Source organism: Cupressus sempervirens, chromosome 3 (genome assembly GCF_028749045.1).
Source record: "Cupressus sempervirens isolate cs-2001-9-10 chromosome 3, ASM2874904v1, whole genome shotgun sequence".
NCBI classification, from domain to species: Eukaryota; Viridiplantae; Streptophyta; class Pinopsida; order Cupressales; family Cupressaceae; genus Cupressus; species Cupressus sempervirens.
This window is the reverse complement of record NC_143120.1, coordinates 269,710,033-269,730,425: the sequence shown is the minus strand read 5'-3', so window position 1 is coordinate 269,730,425 and position 20,393 is coordinate 269,710,033. Positions and strand designations below refer to the sequence as shown.

The 20,393-nt window shown below is 32.3% G+C and overlaps 1 protein-coding gene across 1 annotated transcript; it reads right to left on the bottom strand.

The window, feature by feature from the left end:
* Window positions 1-6,583: 6,583 nt before the first annotated feature.
* LOC149565948 (cationic peroxidase 1-like) lies at window positions 6,584-8,744 on the bottom strand. The gene is made up of 4 exons (XM_089819420.1): window positions 8,487-8,744; window positions 7,843-8,034; window positions 7,207-7,372; window positions 6,584-7,119 (listed from the first exon to the last, which is right to left on the bottom strand). The coding sequence occupies exons 1-4, from the start codon at window positions 8,697-8,699 to the stop codon at window positions 6,734-6,736; spliced, it is 957 nt and encodes a 318-aa protein (XP_089675546.1). The 5' UTR covers window positions 8,700-8,744; the 3' UTR covers window positions 6,584-6,733.
* Between the last annotated feature and the right edge of the window lie 11,649 nt (window positions 8,745-20,393).

Here is a 20,393-nt window from a genome sequence, read left to right as displayed (position 1 = left end):
AATGTGTTGTTTATGTTGTGGTGACCTTGAGAGGCAAAATGCTTTGGCAATATGATACTTATGATGTTACAATTTCTCCTCCTTGAAGAGCCCACCTTCACCCAACGTTTTATGATTCCAATGGTGAATCATTGTGCAAGCCATGGAAGGGTGTTGATTGTGTTTTGTGTTGTGTCATCATGCAAAAGTTTGTGATGTATGTGTCAAACCCGGTTTGAGCCTTGTTCCCCTAGCACGGGGGTGGTCTCTTTGGAGGCCTATGGTTGGGTGGAAAGCACCCATGGTCCTTGTTGTTTTCTTTGTGATGCATTTGCAGATTTGTGCCCAAGGGAGCAATGGAGATGGCTTGGAATGATCACCTTGCAGATTGATGTTTGGATGAGAAAACTTGACATTTCGCTCCTCCCTTGTGAAGGAGGATTCACTAGGTTGTTCATGTTCTCAATGATCATGATGATCAGTGTTCATGTTACTCATTGTTCATGTCTTTCAATGATCATGTTTCATATGATTTCGAAAGGTCTCGTGTTGTCTCATTGTGATGAAAGGAGATTATCTCATTGTTACCTAATGTATATGTAGAGGAAGTAATGGAAAATGTTGTATATGTATGTTCCTTGTTAAGATATGATCATGAGTTATGGAAGAGTAGAATACCTTGGCATCCTTGTTCCATTGGATAATTGTAGAAGGAATATGTCAGTTGGTAATGTTGTTAAAAGAAAAGAAAGCTACTCCTTCTTGTATTTAGTTGTGATTGTGGAATCAATTAGAAAATTGTATACTGTTGTTCTTGTATGGAAATATGTTCTCGTATGGAAACATTGATTGTGAAGGAAGACATGTTGAAATCTGATGCACAAGTTTCTGCACATATGAACTTTTCTTGTTAGTTAAAGCCAAACCTCACAAGGACTTTACATAGGATAATCCTTGTAACATTATGCAAGGTAGATTTAGCAAAAGTCATTGTAAGTTTCACAATTAGAGATTGATGTAATTCTAGAGAAGATTAAGTAATGAGACATTCTTTCTTATTAGAAACATTTCATAGATTATTGTGAGGAAGTTTTCTTTTCTATTGATATATAAGTGATGGGCTTGTAAGATCCTATGTTATCACAAGAAAGAATTATATTGTTAATGAAACATTGTATATGCATGGTAGATAATGACATTAAGCAAATTATCAGATTATGATTTAAATGGGAAGAAAAAAATAAATCTAATAACTTTATGATGAAACTCACCACTATAACTCTAAACCTGAATGTGCACATTTTCCCTCTGGAAAATGTATGGAAGGAAGAAATAAAGTGTTGCCAAGAATACAGAGCAATATTATAATAGAAAGAATATCCCTAGGATCATGTGCACAAATCAATAATAAGAGAATAACTTGACATGGGGAAATCCCCACACTAGCTAGCTCTTAACCATGTAAGAGAGCTTCTCATTGTACCCGTGACCCTTGTGTCACCATCCTAGAAAAGAAAAAACAAAGAAATATATATTTATAAATTTATAAACTCACTAACTAAGACCGCTTAACTTTCAAGACTCAAATAAATAAAATAAATAAGTTAAATAAAGGACATAATAATGAGGGGACTCCCCAAGGTCGACCACCTTGGAAGCCTCCCCATCACGTATTCCCACCATCTCACATGGAAACTAGGCGCCAAGCATAGTTTAGTGGGAAATTCCAAAAAGGACGTTGATTTGACTAAGAGATCAAATATATCCTACAACTACCAAAAAAAAAAAAATGATTACAGCTATGTGTCCTAGGTAGTCACGTGGACCTAGGAAGGATAAGCAGTAAAGAAAAATCCAAATCAAAGCCTTAAATTTAGACGCCAGCTATGGGAGAGTAAGGTAGGTAAAGTACTCCTCTATTTAAAATTATTATATTAAGAGGAGAATGCAGCTGTCTTAGTCATTAGAGCTTAAGTTCTGCAGGAGTAGGTGAAGTTATGAGATTAACATGGGGAAAAGCAAGATAGGCACCAGTTTTAGAGGTAAGAATCATCATGTGGGATAAGTATTAATGCTTGGATTGTAGTATTGTTTTAGGTCCAGTATTATTGGATGAATAAGCATGTCAGATAGGATTAGGGAGTAAAGAAGAAGTTTAGTGAGCTATGTGGGGTAGTAGTTAGGTAGGATAAATATATAGGAGTATTAGGAAGAATGGTGGGAAGTTAGTAGGTAATTAGGATTGTTTCATTATATATATATATATATATATATATATATAAAGAAAAGTTTGATATTAGGTTATGTGGGAAATTTTTTAATTAATGTTGAGTTAATGATTATAATGCTTTATTTTAGTGAAAGGGTATGTAGGAATTTGGTAGTGAAAGAATTAATTGAGGATATAGAAACATTAATATCTTTTTAATGAGATTTGAATTTATAAATAATTAAATATATTGAAAACATAATCATAACTTTTTAGATGATTATGGGTACTCTTCAAGTATTAAGTTCGTAGAAGGAAGTTTCTTGTCAGTATGAAAAGAACATTAGACGCATGCATGCTTAGCCAGTTTTAGAATTATATAATTAAGTAAATAAAATTAAAATGCTAGAATGAATAGAAAGTAACACATTATAGTAATTGGGAGTATGAGTAATTGTCAATTGAATTAAATACCTAGTCCAAGGATACCAATTTAGTTAACAAAGGATAAATATAAGAATTTTAGTAAATAGCTATACCTATATCCTATTAAACTGGAACAAATCAGACATAGATTGTAACAAGTAAGCTCACATATATACATATAGTAAGACGACTTGAGATCAGGGCATCTAGAACAGTTAGAGACATATTTTCAAATTATTATTGCAACTTCATGGATACAAAATTGACAGGGATAAGACATGAAATCGAAAAGATAATATTTTCTAATTATAACTTGGACTTCCAACGAAGGTTAGAAAACTAACCAAATTTTTCCTAGAAACTTGAGGTACTAAATGAATTCAAATTTTTTCATCATAACTAAATTAATTATCTCCCGTTCAATGACTGAATAAAGTAACATATCGATGATATCAAAGGATATAAGTTATTATATTCCTGACATCCCATAGTTTGATAGAATGCTCATAACAGAGTATGATCTTCTTATGTGCTATCCTTAGTTCATCTTTTAAAACTAAAAAAATAATTTTAAAAAAAAAAAAAAATGGTTGTGTTTTATCTCATAAATTTCGAGCATGACAAATAATTAATCATTAAAAAAAATTAATAAATCTAAATATTGTATTATATTTTTTATAAAATAAAAATAAACATGTAATTGGTATTTTTGCATGCCTTTGATCTCTCAAATTATGCAACGATAATATACTTAGTTTTCTATGCTTACTATATTTGTTTCACATGCATGGATAAGTTTAACTACAACATGCTTTCCTCTTAATTAATCTTTTATTTTCTAATAAATTTTGTAATTAAATTATTTTAGATACAAAAAGAATATTTATATTTATTCCCCCCACCCCACCCAAGCATGATTCCAGCTCTGGATCTAAAGTGATGTTAAACTTGCTAAAAAGAAGAGACTACCTTAGGACACGAAGCCTATCCCAAGCCCCCTTAGCCCCTCTTATATTTCTAACACCCTCAAAGCTACCCTGACTAGAAGAAGGGGGAAGACATCACCTCCCCTAGGAAGATACTCCTAAAGGTGGAGGGGAAAATGCAACCATAGCCATGGACAAAGCCAAAACAAGGCTAGAGTGGATAGGCTTGAGCAATTGATGAGGGATCTGGTAGACAATCACATTTGTCAGAAATTTGACGCTTTGGTGGAATTCTCCACCAAAGTCATGTATTTTGTGGCCACCACCCTTTACTTTTTGCAGGTGAATAAAGGGACCTAGGCAAGGAGGGCGAGACAACCTAATCCATTTATGGGTTCCTAGCGGAGGACTAGTTGAAGGTGATCCTAGACAAACCAGTCAAGGTGGAGGGGGAGGATGTAAATAAGGATGCATTAAAGGAGAAGAAGGATGAGGATCCTAGGAAGAAAGAGGGTAGCTAGCCCTAGGTATGTTTTTTTCTTTTTCTTTTTATGTTGTTGGTTACTATGAACTGGTTACCCTACAGGGTTTCACTTTATATGCTTATGACAATATGTGGGACTGATAGCAGTGATTTGTTTTAAGTGTTGCTGGATTATTTTTCAATTTTTCCTTGCTGCTAGTTTCAAGACTAATGGTACTATTAACTAGGCTATGGACATTATATGTTTTTGAAGTTTGAAGTTGGTATCATTTAGATGACTGGGAGGTAACCTCCGGCTAACTTTTCAGCCTTTTTGTACTTTGGGGATAGTCCCCCATATTTTTGGCTACTATCTAATACTTCAAAAAAAAAAATTGTTTAGAAAATTCATGAAAATTGCATGAAAATTTTAAAGTTCAAACCCTACTTGTTCTTGTTGTTTTCTTCCATTTTTCTATAATCAAATTTTTCCTATTTTAGAAAGGGCTTTAGAAGAATATAGTCATAATAGTTTTCTAAATTTTTCTACATGTTTTCTTAGTCACATTTTCTTGATTAATAAATTTTCCTTTTCAAAATCTATGACATGATCCTTATCAAAAAATTAATATAATAAATTAATAAGCATTATGCAAGCACCTAGGAAGACACAAAGTAGATAGATCTTTCAATAAGATTCTATAATGAATTTCCAAACCCTACCTCAAAAAAACAACTAAAATTTGAGATAACATGTGAATGCATGTAAATCCAAACCCTCTAAAACTTTCAACAATTATTTTTCTCCAATTCCAAATTTTTCTCTTGAAAACTTGTGTGTGTAGAAATGAGCTCAAATCTCTTAATAAATATAGTTTAACTCTACCTACAAATATAATGCCCTACTCAAGAATCCAAGAGAAATAACCTAACTTGATTCAATGTTTACTGAACTATTTTTTTTTCTAATATAAATCTTAACAAACATTTTCCTTATCTTAGAAACTTATCTATCAATCCATATTTTCATTAAATGTCAACCTCTAATTGAATCTTCCATAAATTGTTTATCATGCCCTTACTCACTTAACACTATACTCACTTGATCAATACTATTCTTGATTAATATTGTTCATTCTTCATTCACTTAACATGTGCTTAGTGACTATTGTGACAGCTTGGTGACTATTAATCCTTTATCTACCAACATCACCGAATTAGCAAAATGTCTTGCCTTTTCAGGCTTGACATCAATGACAACATAACAACTGATCTAACTATTCCATGTACATAATCTCTTTTATAGCGTGATTAATTGGGGTTAAATATTACATCATTCTATGTCAAAATCTTAAGGTATTTTGTGAAATCAAGGCTTTGAATTGGATTAATGTAGAACTAAATTTTGTAATTTATCTTAATTAATATTTTTATTTGAAGAGATACAAAGACTAATATCTTCAAGAATTATACTTTTATTTTTAACTCTTGTCAAATAAAAATGTGTCCAATTATAGCTAAAAAGCATGCAAGGAGCATCAAGATCAACCTAAAAGATTATTTGCAAAGTATTTTTTAATACTCCTTTTACCTAGTGCATTATTAGATGATATTACTATAAGCAATAAATAGGATGTTTACACTATATGGAATATATATGACTTATCATGTCCTTTTCTTGCCTACACCTCACCAATCAAACAAATATGGAAGAATGTAAGGAAGATGTATATGTCATCATACAACCACATTCATAGTAGTATAAATAGTGTAATTGCATGCAATTAGACATCTTGATTTGACACTCAAAGATTTAGATATATGTACTAGAATTCTTAAGGGAGAAAATTCAACTATTTATCTTTGTAGAAGAATAAATTGGTTTATTTGTGCATGTTAGACCATTCCACACCTATAAAATTTAATTATGTAATCATGAATCTAAACTAGAAATTGATTTACATGTGCATTATTGATCATTCCACATCTTTAAAATTCAATTATGTAATCATGAATCTAAACTAGATCTAAAGAGATTTAATTCCTATATTTCAATAAACTTAATAAATGAAATATTAACAATTAGTTTATATGATGAATTGCTTCTTTACAACATAAATGTATTTTATCTATCTCTTAAACCCAATTAAATTTCACATTAAGATTCATTTAATTTAATATCTATTATTTCAATTTTAACTTTATCATTAATTGATTATGTAATTTCATTCATCTATATATATTTTTTTTTTTTTCTATTTTAAAACTTGTTAAGATTAAAAAACCAATTTATATCCCTTTACTTTACCCTTTTCGCTTTACCCCTTTTCTCTTTCCTCGGATGCATCATCCGACCATATCTCCATATGGAAGTAGTTATAAGTAGAAATTTAACTTAGGAACTGTATATTTTGCATTAATGTGAAGAAATAGTACGCATGGATATAGTATTACTCACTTACCGCTTCTGCTCTTTTATCTCTTTCTTACTGCTTCCTACTTTTATCCTATCATACATCTTACAACATTACAATATCTTATACATACAATTGAATAAAATTACTTGCCTTTGTCATCATATCCGTTTAAAACCATCTCCAAAGATTGTTAATTAGAAGAAGATATCACAAGAGGGAGGAAACCTTGAAAAGGCTCCAATCACTCAAACAATGCCTCAGAGCTTGAGGACATGATATAGGATTCTGTTATTGTTGTCCATAACTTAACATGTCAGTTGATTTTCCTACAATTTTTCCTGACTTCTCCTCTGGTTCCAGTGAGAGGTTTGATATTTCCCATTTTTACCATGGCTGTTGCAAAATCATTGAAGAAGGCATAAGGATTCATACCATAAGTAGCAACCTGAGCATCTGCAGAGCCCCCATCAAACAACACCTGATCAGAGTGTAGAAGGCCCCTCTTCTTCATCAAATTCTTGTAGTAGTTATTGTCAAAGGAACTTGGAGTGGAAACATCTAGGGCTGAAGGGTTATTATCACCACCACTATTTGGGCAGTTTGCCTGCAAAGAAGTTGCAAATGCAACGTCTATGTTGGATTCTTTGTAGATGCGGGATCTAAAGATGGCGCACCGTGCTTGGCCAATTGTATGAGCGCCTGAAAATCAAAATCATTAGAACGCTTGGGTCTTTTATGATCTAACACAAAAACATTAAAAATTTGATCATCCTTGTAAGTACCTACCTGAAAGGGCAATCATGTCCTTGGTAGAAAGACCTTGATTTTGAAATGAAGAGATGAGAGAACTCAGGTTTGCCAAGGGAGAAGGAAGAATGGTGTTCGCACTGCTTAAACTCGCACTTGTTGAGTCTCTCCTTCCCAACTGTACTGGCCATGTTGGTCCTCCTAGCTATCAATTATAAATCCAAAAGTATAACATAAGTAGAACTTGATATAGCAAATATAAATAAAAAATTATAATATTAATATTTAAATAATATATTTTAAATTTTGATTTGTTTAAGTGGTTTTGAAATTAGACTATCTCATTCAATAAGACCATCTATTTGTTTGAGATCAAATGAACTATCTGCACAAGTGGAAACAAAACTATACTATTTAAAACAAGCCCTAATAACCCAATTTCTTTTCTAAGATCATAAATAAAAACTATTTCTAACATTAATATTCTAATAGTTTGATTCATATAGATGGTTTTCCTAAAATTATATAATCTTTTCAATTAAATCCATCCTTTAATAAAATATGAAATAAATCATCTACAATATTTTTTAAATTAAATCTGAATAATCTACACCATATAGCACCAAAAAAATATTTTAGTTGTCTAATGATGATAGATAAAATGAGAAAGTTTACTTCTACAACAGAATCACGAGCAGCAATGGCCACAATGTCAGCACACGAAACAACCCCACTGCAAAAAGCTTCTAACCGACTTTTGATGGTGTCTATCACTTCATAACCTCTCACTGAATTCGCATTTGGTCCTGCATTCTTTTCTCCTTGAAATGTAGATGTGTCATCCAATAATATTGACCCATCACACCCCTGCAGAAGGAAAGAAAAAATCATGAAAATTCCAAACTAAAATTCTATTTGTTAGAAACATATATCATGATACAACTATCTTTACAACCTCTCTTTTAGGAAAAATCCTATCTTAGAAATTCTTTAGGAGGGTTTTAAAAGAGTAATAAGTTTTTAGACTGAATTGGATTAAATACAATTGTCTCAATATTCATGTTTTTTTCATAATTTTCAAATTTCTTTTGTCTAAATTTTTTTTTTGTAGGGTTCAGATCTGCTAGACAATCCAGTGAGGCATGAGGTCAGTGAGGGATCCCTTTATGATGTCGGAGCCTTGCACTCAGCAAGACTAAATATATGGTGGGCTTTTTGTGAACCATTCAATTTCACCAATAGACCAAGGGCTCATTGACTTTGTCCAAACTTTTCAATACAAATAAAATTGTAATTTCAAGAGGATTAGCTTAACTTACATTAACAAAACAGTCATGAAAGTGAAGGCGAAGTAAAGATGCACCCATCCTCTTTTCCTTTTGCACGGCTTGTCCAACAGCTTCTCTGACTATTGGCAATATGTAAGGACATGAATTTTCATAAAACGTTGAACTAAGTTGCCCATGTACAACTCTTGAACATAAAATGACCAAGGCGGTAATATTCACAAATTGAAGACCACTAGTCTTCATGGTTGCTCTTCTTTGCTATGAAGGTCAAACCATTCAGAAAAGCAAGCAATTGTAGTGTAAAACTTCAGGCAAACACGGACATCTTATAAAGGAACTATATACATTGAAACTGACTAAGCATAAAGATTTTTTATTAATGTCCCGTGAATCCGTGACTTTGGTAATAAGATAGCTGCATCCTTCCAAACAAGCAGGTTGGCAATTGACCCAAACTTATCAAAAACTTATGAACACAGAATATATGACCAAAAATGGGTTAGATTTCACTTATTCTCAAATTTGTATCTTCTTCTATGGGGCCCTAAGGGTGTTAAATTATTCCATATTATTGAACAAAAGCTGTTGTTTTTCATAAACCTGAATTATTATACTTGGTGTTAACTAATAACATAATTGTTGTTTTTGGCTTTTCCTAATCCAGACCTGTGGATTAGTTGAAACAGAGGTATCAGTCAGTAGGAATCAATGGTCTTGCTGTCCCCCACTCATAACATCAATTATATGTAAAGCAATTAAAATTGCAGGGTGATATAAGGATGGACATTTATATACTGAATCCAATCACATCACTGAAATTATTTGTTCAAGAATAGTGACATGTTATGCTATAATTCCTAACAAATTCGCAATGGGACAATCCTAACAAATCAACGGATCCTGATGCAGCAATAATTGCATAACACTCTTAGTTTATAGAATTTCTAACAAATTATAAATGGGACCGTCCCAACAAAATCAATAGGATAACATGGTAGTTTAATAGTTAATCAAAAACATAGCAGTTTAATAGAAGTATCGTCCCGTGATTGCAGGTGGTTGTATTAGCTATTTTATAATCCAAGAGTTGAACGTTCAAAGTACATTGTTCAGAGGTATTGTAAGAATTAAAATTATTGCAATATTTTGTACAGTCTTATTTCTGTTTTGTTAATTTTATATAAATTTTCTTTATTTTATTATTACACTTATACTATATTTTCAAAAATTAAAAATCTTGAATATTTATTTACAGAGTAGAATATGCATATTTTTAATTTTTTCATTTATTTGATGTTCTCTGTGCAAATATTTTTAATATATGGTTTTAACATTTGATTGAATATTGTTAGCATATTTAAAAATAAAAAAATCTGAATTAAATATTCTATTGTCATATCATTTATCTTTAAACATTTTTTATTCCATTCTTGAATATTATCCATCCTAAACTAGACGAAATATGTGATTATGTTGGAATAAACCATCACTTCAACTTCTTTCATTCTCATTTCAAATTCAAATTTATGTTTTCAAACACTAGTTTTTCCTTAATCTATAAACTCCAGAAATATATAAGTTACAACTAATTTCATAGCATAGCAACATATTTCCTTTGTGGAAGTCCTTTTGATATTGCAAGTCCATGTTCATGATAAGAGCACATGAGAAAGATTTGTTGCCTTTGAAAGGAGTCATTGAATACCGTAGTTGGAAAGAGATGACTAATAAACATGTTGAGAGGTGTAGAATCCATTGATAAAGAAGCAAAGTTACTTGAGCTAAAAGTTGATTTTGCAATACTATCAGCTAATGAGAAGGGTCCTTTAGGCTCTCATGGAGGATTTATGCTAAATGGAAGATGCGAAGAGAAAAGGAAAGTCTCACTCGATAGAAAATGGGGAGGAAAGCCACATTTAATTACAAGTCTAACAAGAAAACCTCAACTCATGGCTAATGTACACATTGAGATTTTGCATTCAAAGGGGACATAGATGCAAAAAAATAAAATTTACCATTGATTGGAGCAATTATCTATATATGTTTAAGTGTGCATACTCTTAGATTTGGAGAGAAAAATAATTGTTGTTAAATTAAGATTGGAAAAGCATGCTTTAATTTTATTTGAGAGTCTTTTACATTATGTAATTTGAAGAAGAAGGGATCCTAAAATTTCATGAGTTCAATTTAAAAAAATTGATGAAAGAGGCAATTTTACCCATAAGTTATATAGAAAGGAAAATGTGAACTTTAAAAATTTACAGTGTGATGCCAAACTTACTATAAATGTTTGTGTGAAAAATCTTGACTAATGATCTTGGCAAAATTGAATGTATGTTTTAATATGAATGCTTAGTTTGGAATAACATATTTTCTTTTACATGCAAGAGCCTACAACACAACAGTAAATTGTGTGCCTCTTATCTAGGAGGTCTTGGGTTCGAATCTACTCAAGTTAAATAATTATATAATAATAACTAATTAAAAAACATAATAATTAATCTTGGCTTCGGCCTCTTACCAATCCAAGAAGAAACTTAGAATGGAAAACATGTTTTAACTTCGTTTGAAAAAATTTACTCATAGCATTGTAAATTATAGCCTTGTACAATTTAAACCATATTGTGTGCCTTTGCATTAGTGTCAGATGTCCTAGCTATTATTCAAGCTTATTTCTAATTGAAATATTGAAAATCTGACATATTTTTGCATGGTGATCCAAACCTCTATCATGAACCAAGTCAAAATAATTTCCCAATTGATTTCTCCATGTTGGTAGGTCAAGAGTACCTAGGGTGCCCTTGACCCACCAATTTGTGTCCATTTTCAAATATGCCAATATGAGGTTCTTTCCAATTGTTTCTCGATCCTAGTGTCTCAATATGACTCAATTTGAGGTCAGTTCAATACTTGAAATACCTTGAGAATCCTATATAAGATCATTTTTTAAATTCATTTTTGCATCCAACACATCCAATATCAAGTAATTATCAAATAATAATGACAACATTTCATCCAATCATATCCTATAAGAATTCTACAAATCTAGGCATTGTGACAAGTTACAAAAATTATCATAGAATCATGTGTTTATTATTTATATCATTTTATGTCTTGTCATGTTATGTTTAAAATGGCCCAAAAAAGATGGATATGGGAGATAAGAGAGTCAAATAAGATCTACATTTTCCTAATTGCACAACCAGAAGAAAAATGACCCAATAAGCTCAAGTAGAAATTAAGTGCTAGGTGAGTGCAATAATCCTTTGTGATTATGATTATGATAATAAGATTGGTGTAAATGAATATAATTGACTAAATTTAAATTAGAAGACAAAATAAGATAGATGGTAACTTTCAACAAAAATAGATAGGCAAAGATCAAACAGACACCTATTATAAATGAAATGGAAACTATGATAACATTAATTTGTGGTTAGCATTTGAGGTTATTTAGGTCATAGGTCACCTAGTTTTTCCATACTTGGGTATAGATCACCAAATCACCAATACCTTTAAATTTTGCAGAAAACTTTTAAAGACCATATGTAAGGTTGTATACTTTCTAGATCTATGATAGTAACTTTGTCACGTGGTCTTGCATGTAAAAAAAAGGGAAATTTTCAAGTTGAAAATGGTTGATTTTCCTTGTTCAAACCCCTATTTAATAAATCAACCTTGAAATTAAAATAAAATTGCATGAAGGAAAGTACGTAACTGTAAAGGTAGATTTTAGATTGACCATTTAAATGTACATACCTTTATGAACAAGTATTAAGATCGTGCACATTCATGAATATGCTTGTATGGAATTTTATATTAGTGTTTGAATCTTGGAAAGTAGGAAGGAATCAAGGATATCTTTCACAAATGCATGGATCTATAATTGTCAGTTTAAGATCTTCATTGTTTGTATGCTTGATGACTCTTTCCTTGAAGAATGGATGAATGAGATCCATATAGATGGAAAAAATGATTCTCTTGCTTGATCTTAAGAACTCCTTTACTTGGCCATGATGGGAGAGAACCTTTTTACAGTGGATAATATTTTTGAATATCCCAAATAACTAAGAGGGGGGTGAATCAAATGTTAAATAAATTTATATCAATTTTCACAATTTCAAAATCACTTGATTAATATTCTATTCACTTAACCAAGCTATATGTAAACATGAAAGAGGACATAAAAGGGACATACACAATGAATACCAATTTTTTATGTAAAAACTAAATATGATAAAAACCATAAAGAGTTTAATTCTTATAAATAAAAATTGGTCAAGGTTATTTTAATAAAGGGCATCTCACTGCCAAAATGCTTACTGTGGGTGGGCTTACTACCTTGAAGGCATCACTTCCCTAAGAAACAAGAAAGGGAAAGGACATCCACCACTAAAGTGTAGGGGTCAAAAGAAATCCTTATCTAAATTCCTCTAGTTACTACCAAAAATAATATGCACGCTCTTCTAACAACCCTACCTTACACTTTTTCCAAACCTTCACACTATATCTAGTGCATCTTCTCCCTAACTAATTGACTAATCCATCATGAATATCCTCAACAAATCTTCATCAAATTTTCATAGTAGGTGTGACACGTCCTTCAATAGTGCATTCATCTTTCATTAGCTATGCAATGCCTTGTAGAAATATTTAGAAGATATGTATTTCTTCCATTTCTTTTTCCTATAGTAATAATATTTCTAGATCACACAACCACCATCCAAAAAGATAATATTGTATCCATTTTGCACATATGTCCAATACTTAAAATGTTATGATACAATTCATTCACATATTACACTTTTTTGATATTGTGTACATACCATCAAAAATAGAACTTATGGAAAATATTTGGTTTGATCATCTTAAAATTTAATAGGTCATCTGCCATTTTTTCAAGTTTAACAAGCATGATTTTTTCTCCAATCATATGATTAGAGAAACCTCCATCAATTAACTATCCATTCTTATTCTTCTCAAAAAGTAGTGCATCAACCATTTTTAATATTGCATTCTAGAGATGCCACATATTAACTTTGGGTTTAGGTATAACTTCTTCAAAATGAAAAAATCATGGCCTTGTTCTGATTCATCGTCTAGGGTACTATCATTTTCATTCACATAGTATGCTTTCTTATTAACTTTTATTTTTGTTCTTATTTTGACTTCTAGACATCTAGTAGTGATATAACTAACCTTTCCACACCTAAAAAATTTAAGATATAAGACACCTTTATAGTTATCATTTCCTTCTTCAACCTCCTTGCAATTTTTTCTTATGTTTCATGTATGATTTCATCTTATAGATCTTTAGCACCCACTATCACTTTTAAAGTAGACTTATATGTTGGTTTGTCTTTACCAAAAATTCTCATAAGCACTCAAAGTATCAAACAATTGTTCTCTTGTAAAATATTTGGATCAATTTTCAAGACCTCATCACTATAGCATTCCAGTAAGGTTCAAAAAAAAAATTCTATCACATCCTTATTATCTAGAGTGCTACCAAAAAATTTGACTTCATTCATAGTATTACCAATTTTCTAAAAGTATCTTTGTATATCTTCTCCTTGTTTCATCTTTAAGTTTTCATTACTTCCTTTAGTTGTTTAAATCTTAACTAGTCTAAATCTGTTGATATTAATGAACACTCAAAGGGGGGTGAGTAAATGTTATGTGATTTTTTTATATTCAATCCATGGATGATTTATCCTTAAGGATTGTATAGCCAAAAAGGGATCTATAAAAGAGTGATTTTCCATTAAGGATTGTGTGTCCATAGGGGATTGAAAGAGAAAATGTTGGGATAAATCCTAAGGATTGTGTTTCCATTATGGATCCAAGTGTATAGTAGCATAAAAAATTGTGTGTGTGCGCGCGCGCGTGCAAAATATGAGTGGAGTATATCCTTAAAGTTATTGCAACAACCTTAATAGGTAAAATGGATTTAACAAAGCATACATGCATCCAATAGATATGTTTTCACTATATGAAATTCCCCCGAGAATGGACAAATCAAGGGAAATTATCACATAACAAATATATCACAAAAGGGATCTACCAACTTTGTGGTTAGTCTAATCATATGATAATATGTAAAATATTGTTGTCAAAATGAAATCTCATCATCCCCCAAACGATGGGGAACTAAAACACATTGGAAGAAAGACATGTACAAGTAATGAAGAAGAGTATTTTGGGTTTGCATCACAAAGACAAAAAAAAAAATGAAACTATCATTTGGTATCATCTAAAGAAAATAACACAAAGGTGCATTTATAAAAAATGGGACACATATAACACACCATGTAAAAACATATAGAATAATTCAAATAAATTTAGAAGAATGAGTACAACATTGATTATTCCTTTATCACCTTATTGTTGGAAATATAAGAGGAGTAACTGAAAGGGAAGGGGTGAATCAGTTACCACAAAAATAAATCCCAGATCCCTTAGATATCAATACAAATCAAAACTTTGATTAAACTATATTATGTTGTAACTTGGCAAACACACATGCACTCAATTTACACTAGTAAATGTTGTAACTCGGTAAACACTGAAATAACTTGGCAACCTCTTAACATGAAAATCTTTAAGATATTATATGTGATTAATATTACTTAACTTAGTTGCATACACATTAAAGAAATAGCATGAACAAAATTGACACCAATTTTTAACATGGAAACCCAATTTGGGAAAGAACACCAATTGCAACTAGTTGCTAATTTCCACTCTTTTGAAGTGAGCCCTGTTAGGTGTGACCATGTTAGGGGATTTGATCACCTTGTTAGAGGTGATTAGATAATGAGATGACCTAATTTTTTATGCAACTAAATTGCCAATTAAAAATCTCAATTCTATCTTGAATACTTGATCCTTCCTAATGGAATGTATCTTTGCATCTCAACAAGGATATTCTACTTATCCTTCTAATTTTCTTTCTCTTAGCATCTTCAAATCTTCCATTATGTTCCACATATTCAATCCTCAACTTGACTTTATATTTATATCTTACACATTTTCAAGTTGGCTTGAATACAACTTAAAATATTTAATACTCATATCCTCAACTTCGGCTAAAACCAACTAAATCAATTGAACTCAATATGCCAAAACAAGAAAATCCTTCATTATTTGACCATGCAAGATGTAAGAAAATTCTATAACTATAAAATTGGTAGCATTGGGGATATGGAGAGCAGGGAAGCATATAGAAAACTCTGTGATGATGGTGTACTAAAGGAAGAATTGAAAATCATAGAGAGGAAGTTATTGACACGAGCCCTAGATTTTCCAAATCTGTTCAAAATAGAATGGATCAGGATAGTGCTTAACTAAATTCATGATGGTTTACTATGGCTAGATAATGGACATATCAAAATTACTAAGAGAATAATCCATAACCCTAGATCATCCTAAGACACTAAGGAATGATTCAAAGGAGGTAATTGAGAAAAATACTGGAGTTGTATGGAACAAGAGAGGCATGGCTATTAATAAAATCATTGATCCTCTAATAGACTTTGTTGTAAGGGTTATATCACACAAGTTCTATCAATCCAGTAGAATGAGAAATGTGCCCTATATAGTTGTGGATGTTGGTTATAAAATTGTTAAGAAAGATCACACATATGATCTAGTAGAGCTACAATTGCAACAATTGATGGAGAACCTTGGAGCAATTAGAAAGACAAAGAGTGCACAATTTAACTTTGGTTCTATATTTATATGCATATTCTTTTATGTACAAAATGTATTCCCTTCATTTGGCACTGTGGGATGGAAAACCAACAGATCAATAGCAATACAGATTGGAGAATATATTGAGCAATTACATGAGAATTTTGAATCTTTGATAACAAGTTATTTTGAATACTTCAAGAAGTAAATGAAGGAAAGATTGAGAATACTAGTGTCACTAGTAGAGAAACACTATGATGATGTATGTTTTCTAGTGGATGTTGATTATACTTTTGTGCAAGCTACTACACCAAGGGTGAGATGGTTGAGGTCACTTGGTTATGAAATAAATGTGGATGAGGCCTTTGTAGCTATAATAGCTTTACTTGTAGAAGAGATAGATAAAACTACAAAGGTCTTTGGAAATTATGAGATGGTAAAGTCCAAAATCATTATGGAACTCAAGACTGCCTCTACATGAAGAAAAAGAAGAAGATAGTGAAGAAAATGAAAGTTAAGTGTGGAGAGGGTGTCGAGTAGGAGGAAGAAGAAGAGGAAGAAGAAACCCAAGCACATGCACCTCTTGCACTAACTCAGGGTATGGGTGAAGATCATCCAAAAGAGGAGGAGACTGAAGTAGCTAAAGGCTTTGAGGAAGAAGAAGCTGAGGAAGCATCTACACCCACTAATACAAAGAAGAGGAAGGCCAAGGCACAACTTGTGGCAAGGGATAAGAAAACTGCAAAACCAAGCCAAGCCAAGCCTACTGCACCTACTATTAGAGGCAGTACACATGCAACAGCTCAAAAGGCTAAGGAAAAGACAAAATCAGTAGAGCAAGGAGGTCAATTACAGAAAAGGCCAAGAAGGAAGTATGTGGCACAACCTGAGTCTGATGAAGAGAAAATAGATTTAGATGGCAATAGCCAATTTAAGGTAGTGAGTCACAATCCTTTGTCAGATCTTGAAAATTTATGCAAAAATGTTAAGAATAGTGCAGATTTATCAATATTTAGTCGTATTGATTTTGATAATTTTGGTAAAGTAGAGAAAAATCAAGTGGAGGAGGCCACATATGCCATGATGGAAAAATTCAAGACAACTCCATTAGAACTTGCCAACTCAATGCCAAAAACTTTATATGATGGAGTTAAACAGAAATGGCACTATTGTTTGAACTTAGAGAGACAAATTAGAGAAACTTTTCTAGCACAAGTGATGCCTAAACTAACTAAGGCACATATTGCTAAGGCTGTGAAGAAATATGCACTTATGTTTACACCTAAATATAGAGCCTTTAACATTTTGCAAAATAACATTGAGGATGTTGTAAAGAAGTCCACACAAATGTGGAAGCTCACTTACGGGTTGACTATAGTCAAGGAAGGAGAGCAAGAACCCATTGAAGTGAAGGATGATGAAGAAGATGATCAAGATGACATTGTTTAGGGAGGAGTAGAAATGAACATAGATGACAAGGCAATAGCTGATCTAGAGCAGCAACAAGAAGAACAAAGTGTGCAAGACACATAATTGTCGAGTGTTAGTTCTCAACATGTACCAAGGGAGACTACTAAAATAATAATTGTTAAGGATTTTTCTAATGTCATAGCTCAGAACATCAATCCCCTTATAGGGGATGATTTGAAGAAGTTACTAGATCAGTCTACACTACAAGCCAAACTTTGTGACAATCCTATACTTGTCAGTCTGGATGAGCTAAAGAAAATAGTGACTGATACTAAAAGGGAAAATGTGAATCCACAAGAAACACCTTCCAACATCCCTCAAGTCACTAATGTACAACCTTTAGTCTAAATAACAAAACATACATCTAACAAGGTTGATACAATTGCTAAGGTTGATACAACAGAGAAGAGCATGATGGACACACAAGTTTCTACTGTAGAACAATAAGAAATAGGTTAGATAGACTTATCTGCACCTATCGCACAAGATCAAGGTACAAGTCAAGTCATTGTGGTAGAATAGGGCAAGCCTAAAGAGAGTGAGATGACACCACAATTGAAGGAGCAAACTGTTATTCAAGCCCTAGTAACTTTATTAGTAGTTGGCACTCCATCAAGTCATACTCTTTAGAAGCCAAGCACAGATGCTACTCCATTATAGATCTTAGTGTTGAGCCCAAGTTCATGAAAGGATGAAGAAGTAATTCAATATGAAGATGTGAGCCTTGATGAAGAAATCATTTTTCCAAAGTATGACTATGATATAATGACCATAGAATAGATGGGCATACTCCAACAAGCTCTAGCAAGGAAAAAGCATCAAGAAATGCTTAGAAGGGAGCACATGCAGAAGTAGGCACTACAAGATATTAAAGACATCTTTTTGGATGCATTTAGTCTACCAACTCCATATGAGACCAAGCCACTAATGAAGCAACTGGCAGAAATAGTGGAGAAATTCAATAATGAAGACCTAGATACTAATGCTAAATTATTAGAATGGTCAGAAAAGAAGTTCCAAAAAAAAGTGAATGAAAAGATATCAGGTGACATAGCACTAACACAAGTTGCATTGGCAACTAAGATTGAGGATATGAAGAAGGTACTTGAGAACATATTCTCATTGTACACTAAATTGTGTAATCCATCTCTCTTCACCCAAGAGACTAGAAGTCACACTCTAAGTCTGGAGAGCCAAATTGTTGCACCAAGTGCAAAACTACCAATGAATCTAGCTTAGAGTGAGAAGCACTTTAGGAAATTGCTTCAAACCTAGAGTCAGTTAGTTGTATTGACAATAGATGAGGCCAGCATAAGGGCTAAGCTAACTAGTATCCAGGCAACTCTCACCCCCCATAAGGAAATTTTACACAAGGAGCTAGGCTATGCCAAAACCTTAATGAAGAAAGACCCAAATATTTCTACTCTAGATGGTCTAGTTCACCTTGCTGCCAAACTAGCTATCCAAATCAAGTCATTAGATGTAGCATGTGAGAACTAGGATGCAGTTCTCAAGATGACATTGGATGTCCATAAATATTTTCTAGAAAAACACACAATAAATGTATAGCCCATTGACATAAGTGTCAAAAAGGGGGAGAATAAGATAAAGGGGGGGAAATATTTTTTGGGGAGAATGAGAGAATGGGGGAGACATAAGGAAAGTAAGAAATGGGGGAGAGCAAGCAAAGTGGGAGAAGCATCAAAATATAAGAAGTATCATATGAAAGAGTATCACAAAATAGCATGAAGTCAAAGTGTATCAGAAAAGACACATTTACTAAGCAGGAGTACAAAATTTTGGTTACAGAATAGACCTATCAACTCATGGGGAGTTATCAAATTTTGAGGTATACAATTTATTACAAAATTTTGACATTTTGAAGTTTTTCATATAAGTTGAGTTGAGATATGTTATGCTTTTAAGTTTAAGGATGTTAATGTATACTCAAATGTTTTTGACACTTATGTCAAAGGGGGAGATTGTTGATCTCAAATTGTTTTTGACAAGTGTCAACACACTTAAGTTATTTACTTAGTTCATGCCAAACAAGTAGTACAAGTCAAGCACAATATGTATATATTAGACCATGTCAAGTTCATAGTGAGTGTCAAGTCACTCAAGTGTCAAATAGACAGTGTATGTTGAGTGATTCAGCAACTAAGTGAACAGTGGATGTAAAGTAATATAGATGTCAAGTCATAGTATAAAGATTAGTGTATGCCAAGCATTAGAGATTTCAAATGCTGAGTTACAAGACAGTTTTGATATATTTGTTTGTAAAGGCACAAACAACTATGTAAACTATTTTTGAGCTAACTTAAAGGTGAATTACAATATGTTGGAGATAAGGACAAATCTCAAGTTGGATTCCCTATGCAATTACTTGAAGCCAATCACAAAATGAGAAGGATTAAGCAAAAAAATGAATGAATCTTAGCCGTAGATTCATACCTAACCCTACATCACCTAAGTCTTCTTAAGGAGGAAAAATCCTAAACTCTCTATGGGTGTTGAAGGAGCTAAGAGAGAAGTTTACATGTGCAAATAGAGCATCTATGGTGGCTTAGAAGTTATGATGTAATTTACATTGCAAAATCAGTTAGCAAAATAAAGGAAACAAAAAAGGATACAACAAAGAGACATCTGATCAAGAAGGATCGAAGAAGCATCAGTTTAGAGGTTATCTATTATTAGGCAAGAAAGAGCTAACTACATGATCAAAGCTGAGACATTCTAACAGGTGATTTCAATCAAAATCTCTTAACAAAGTAG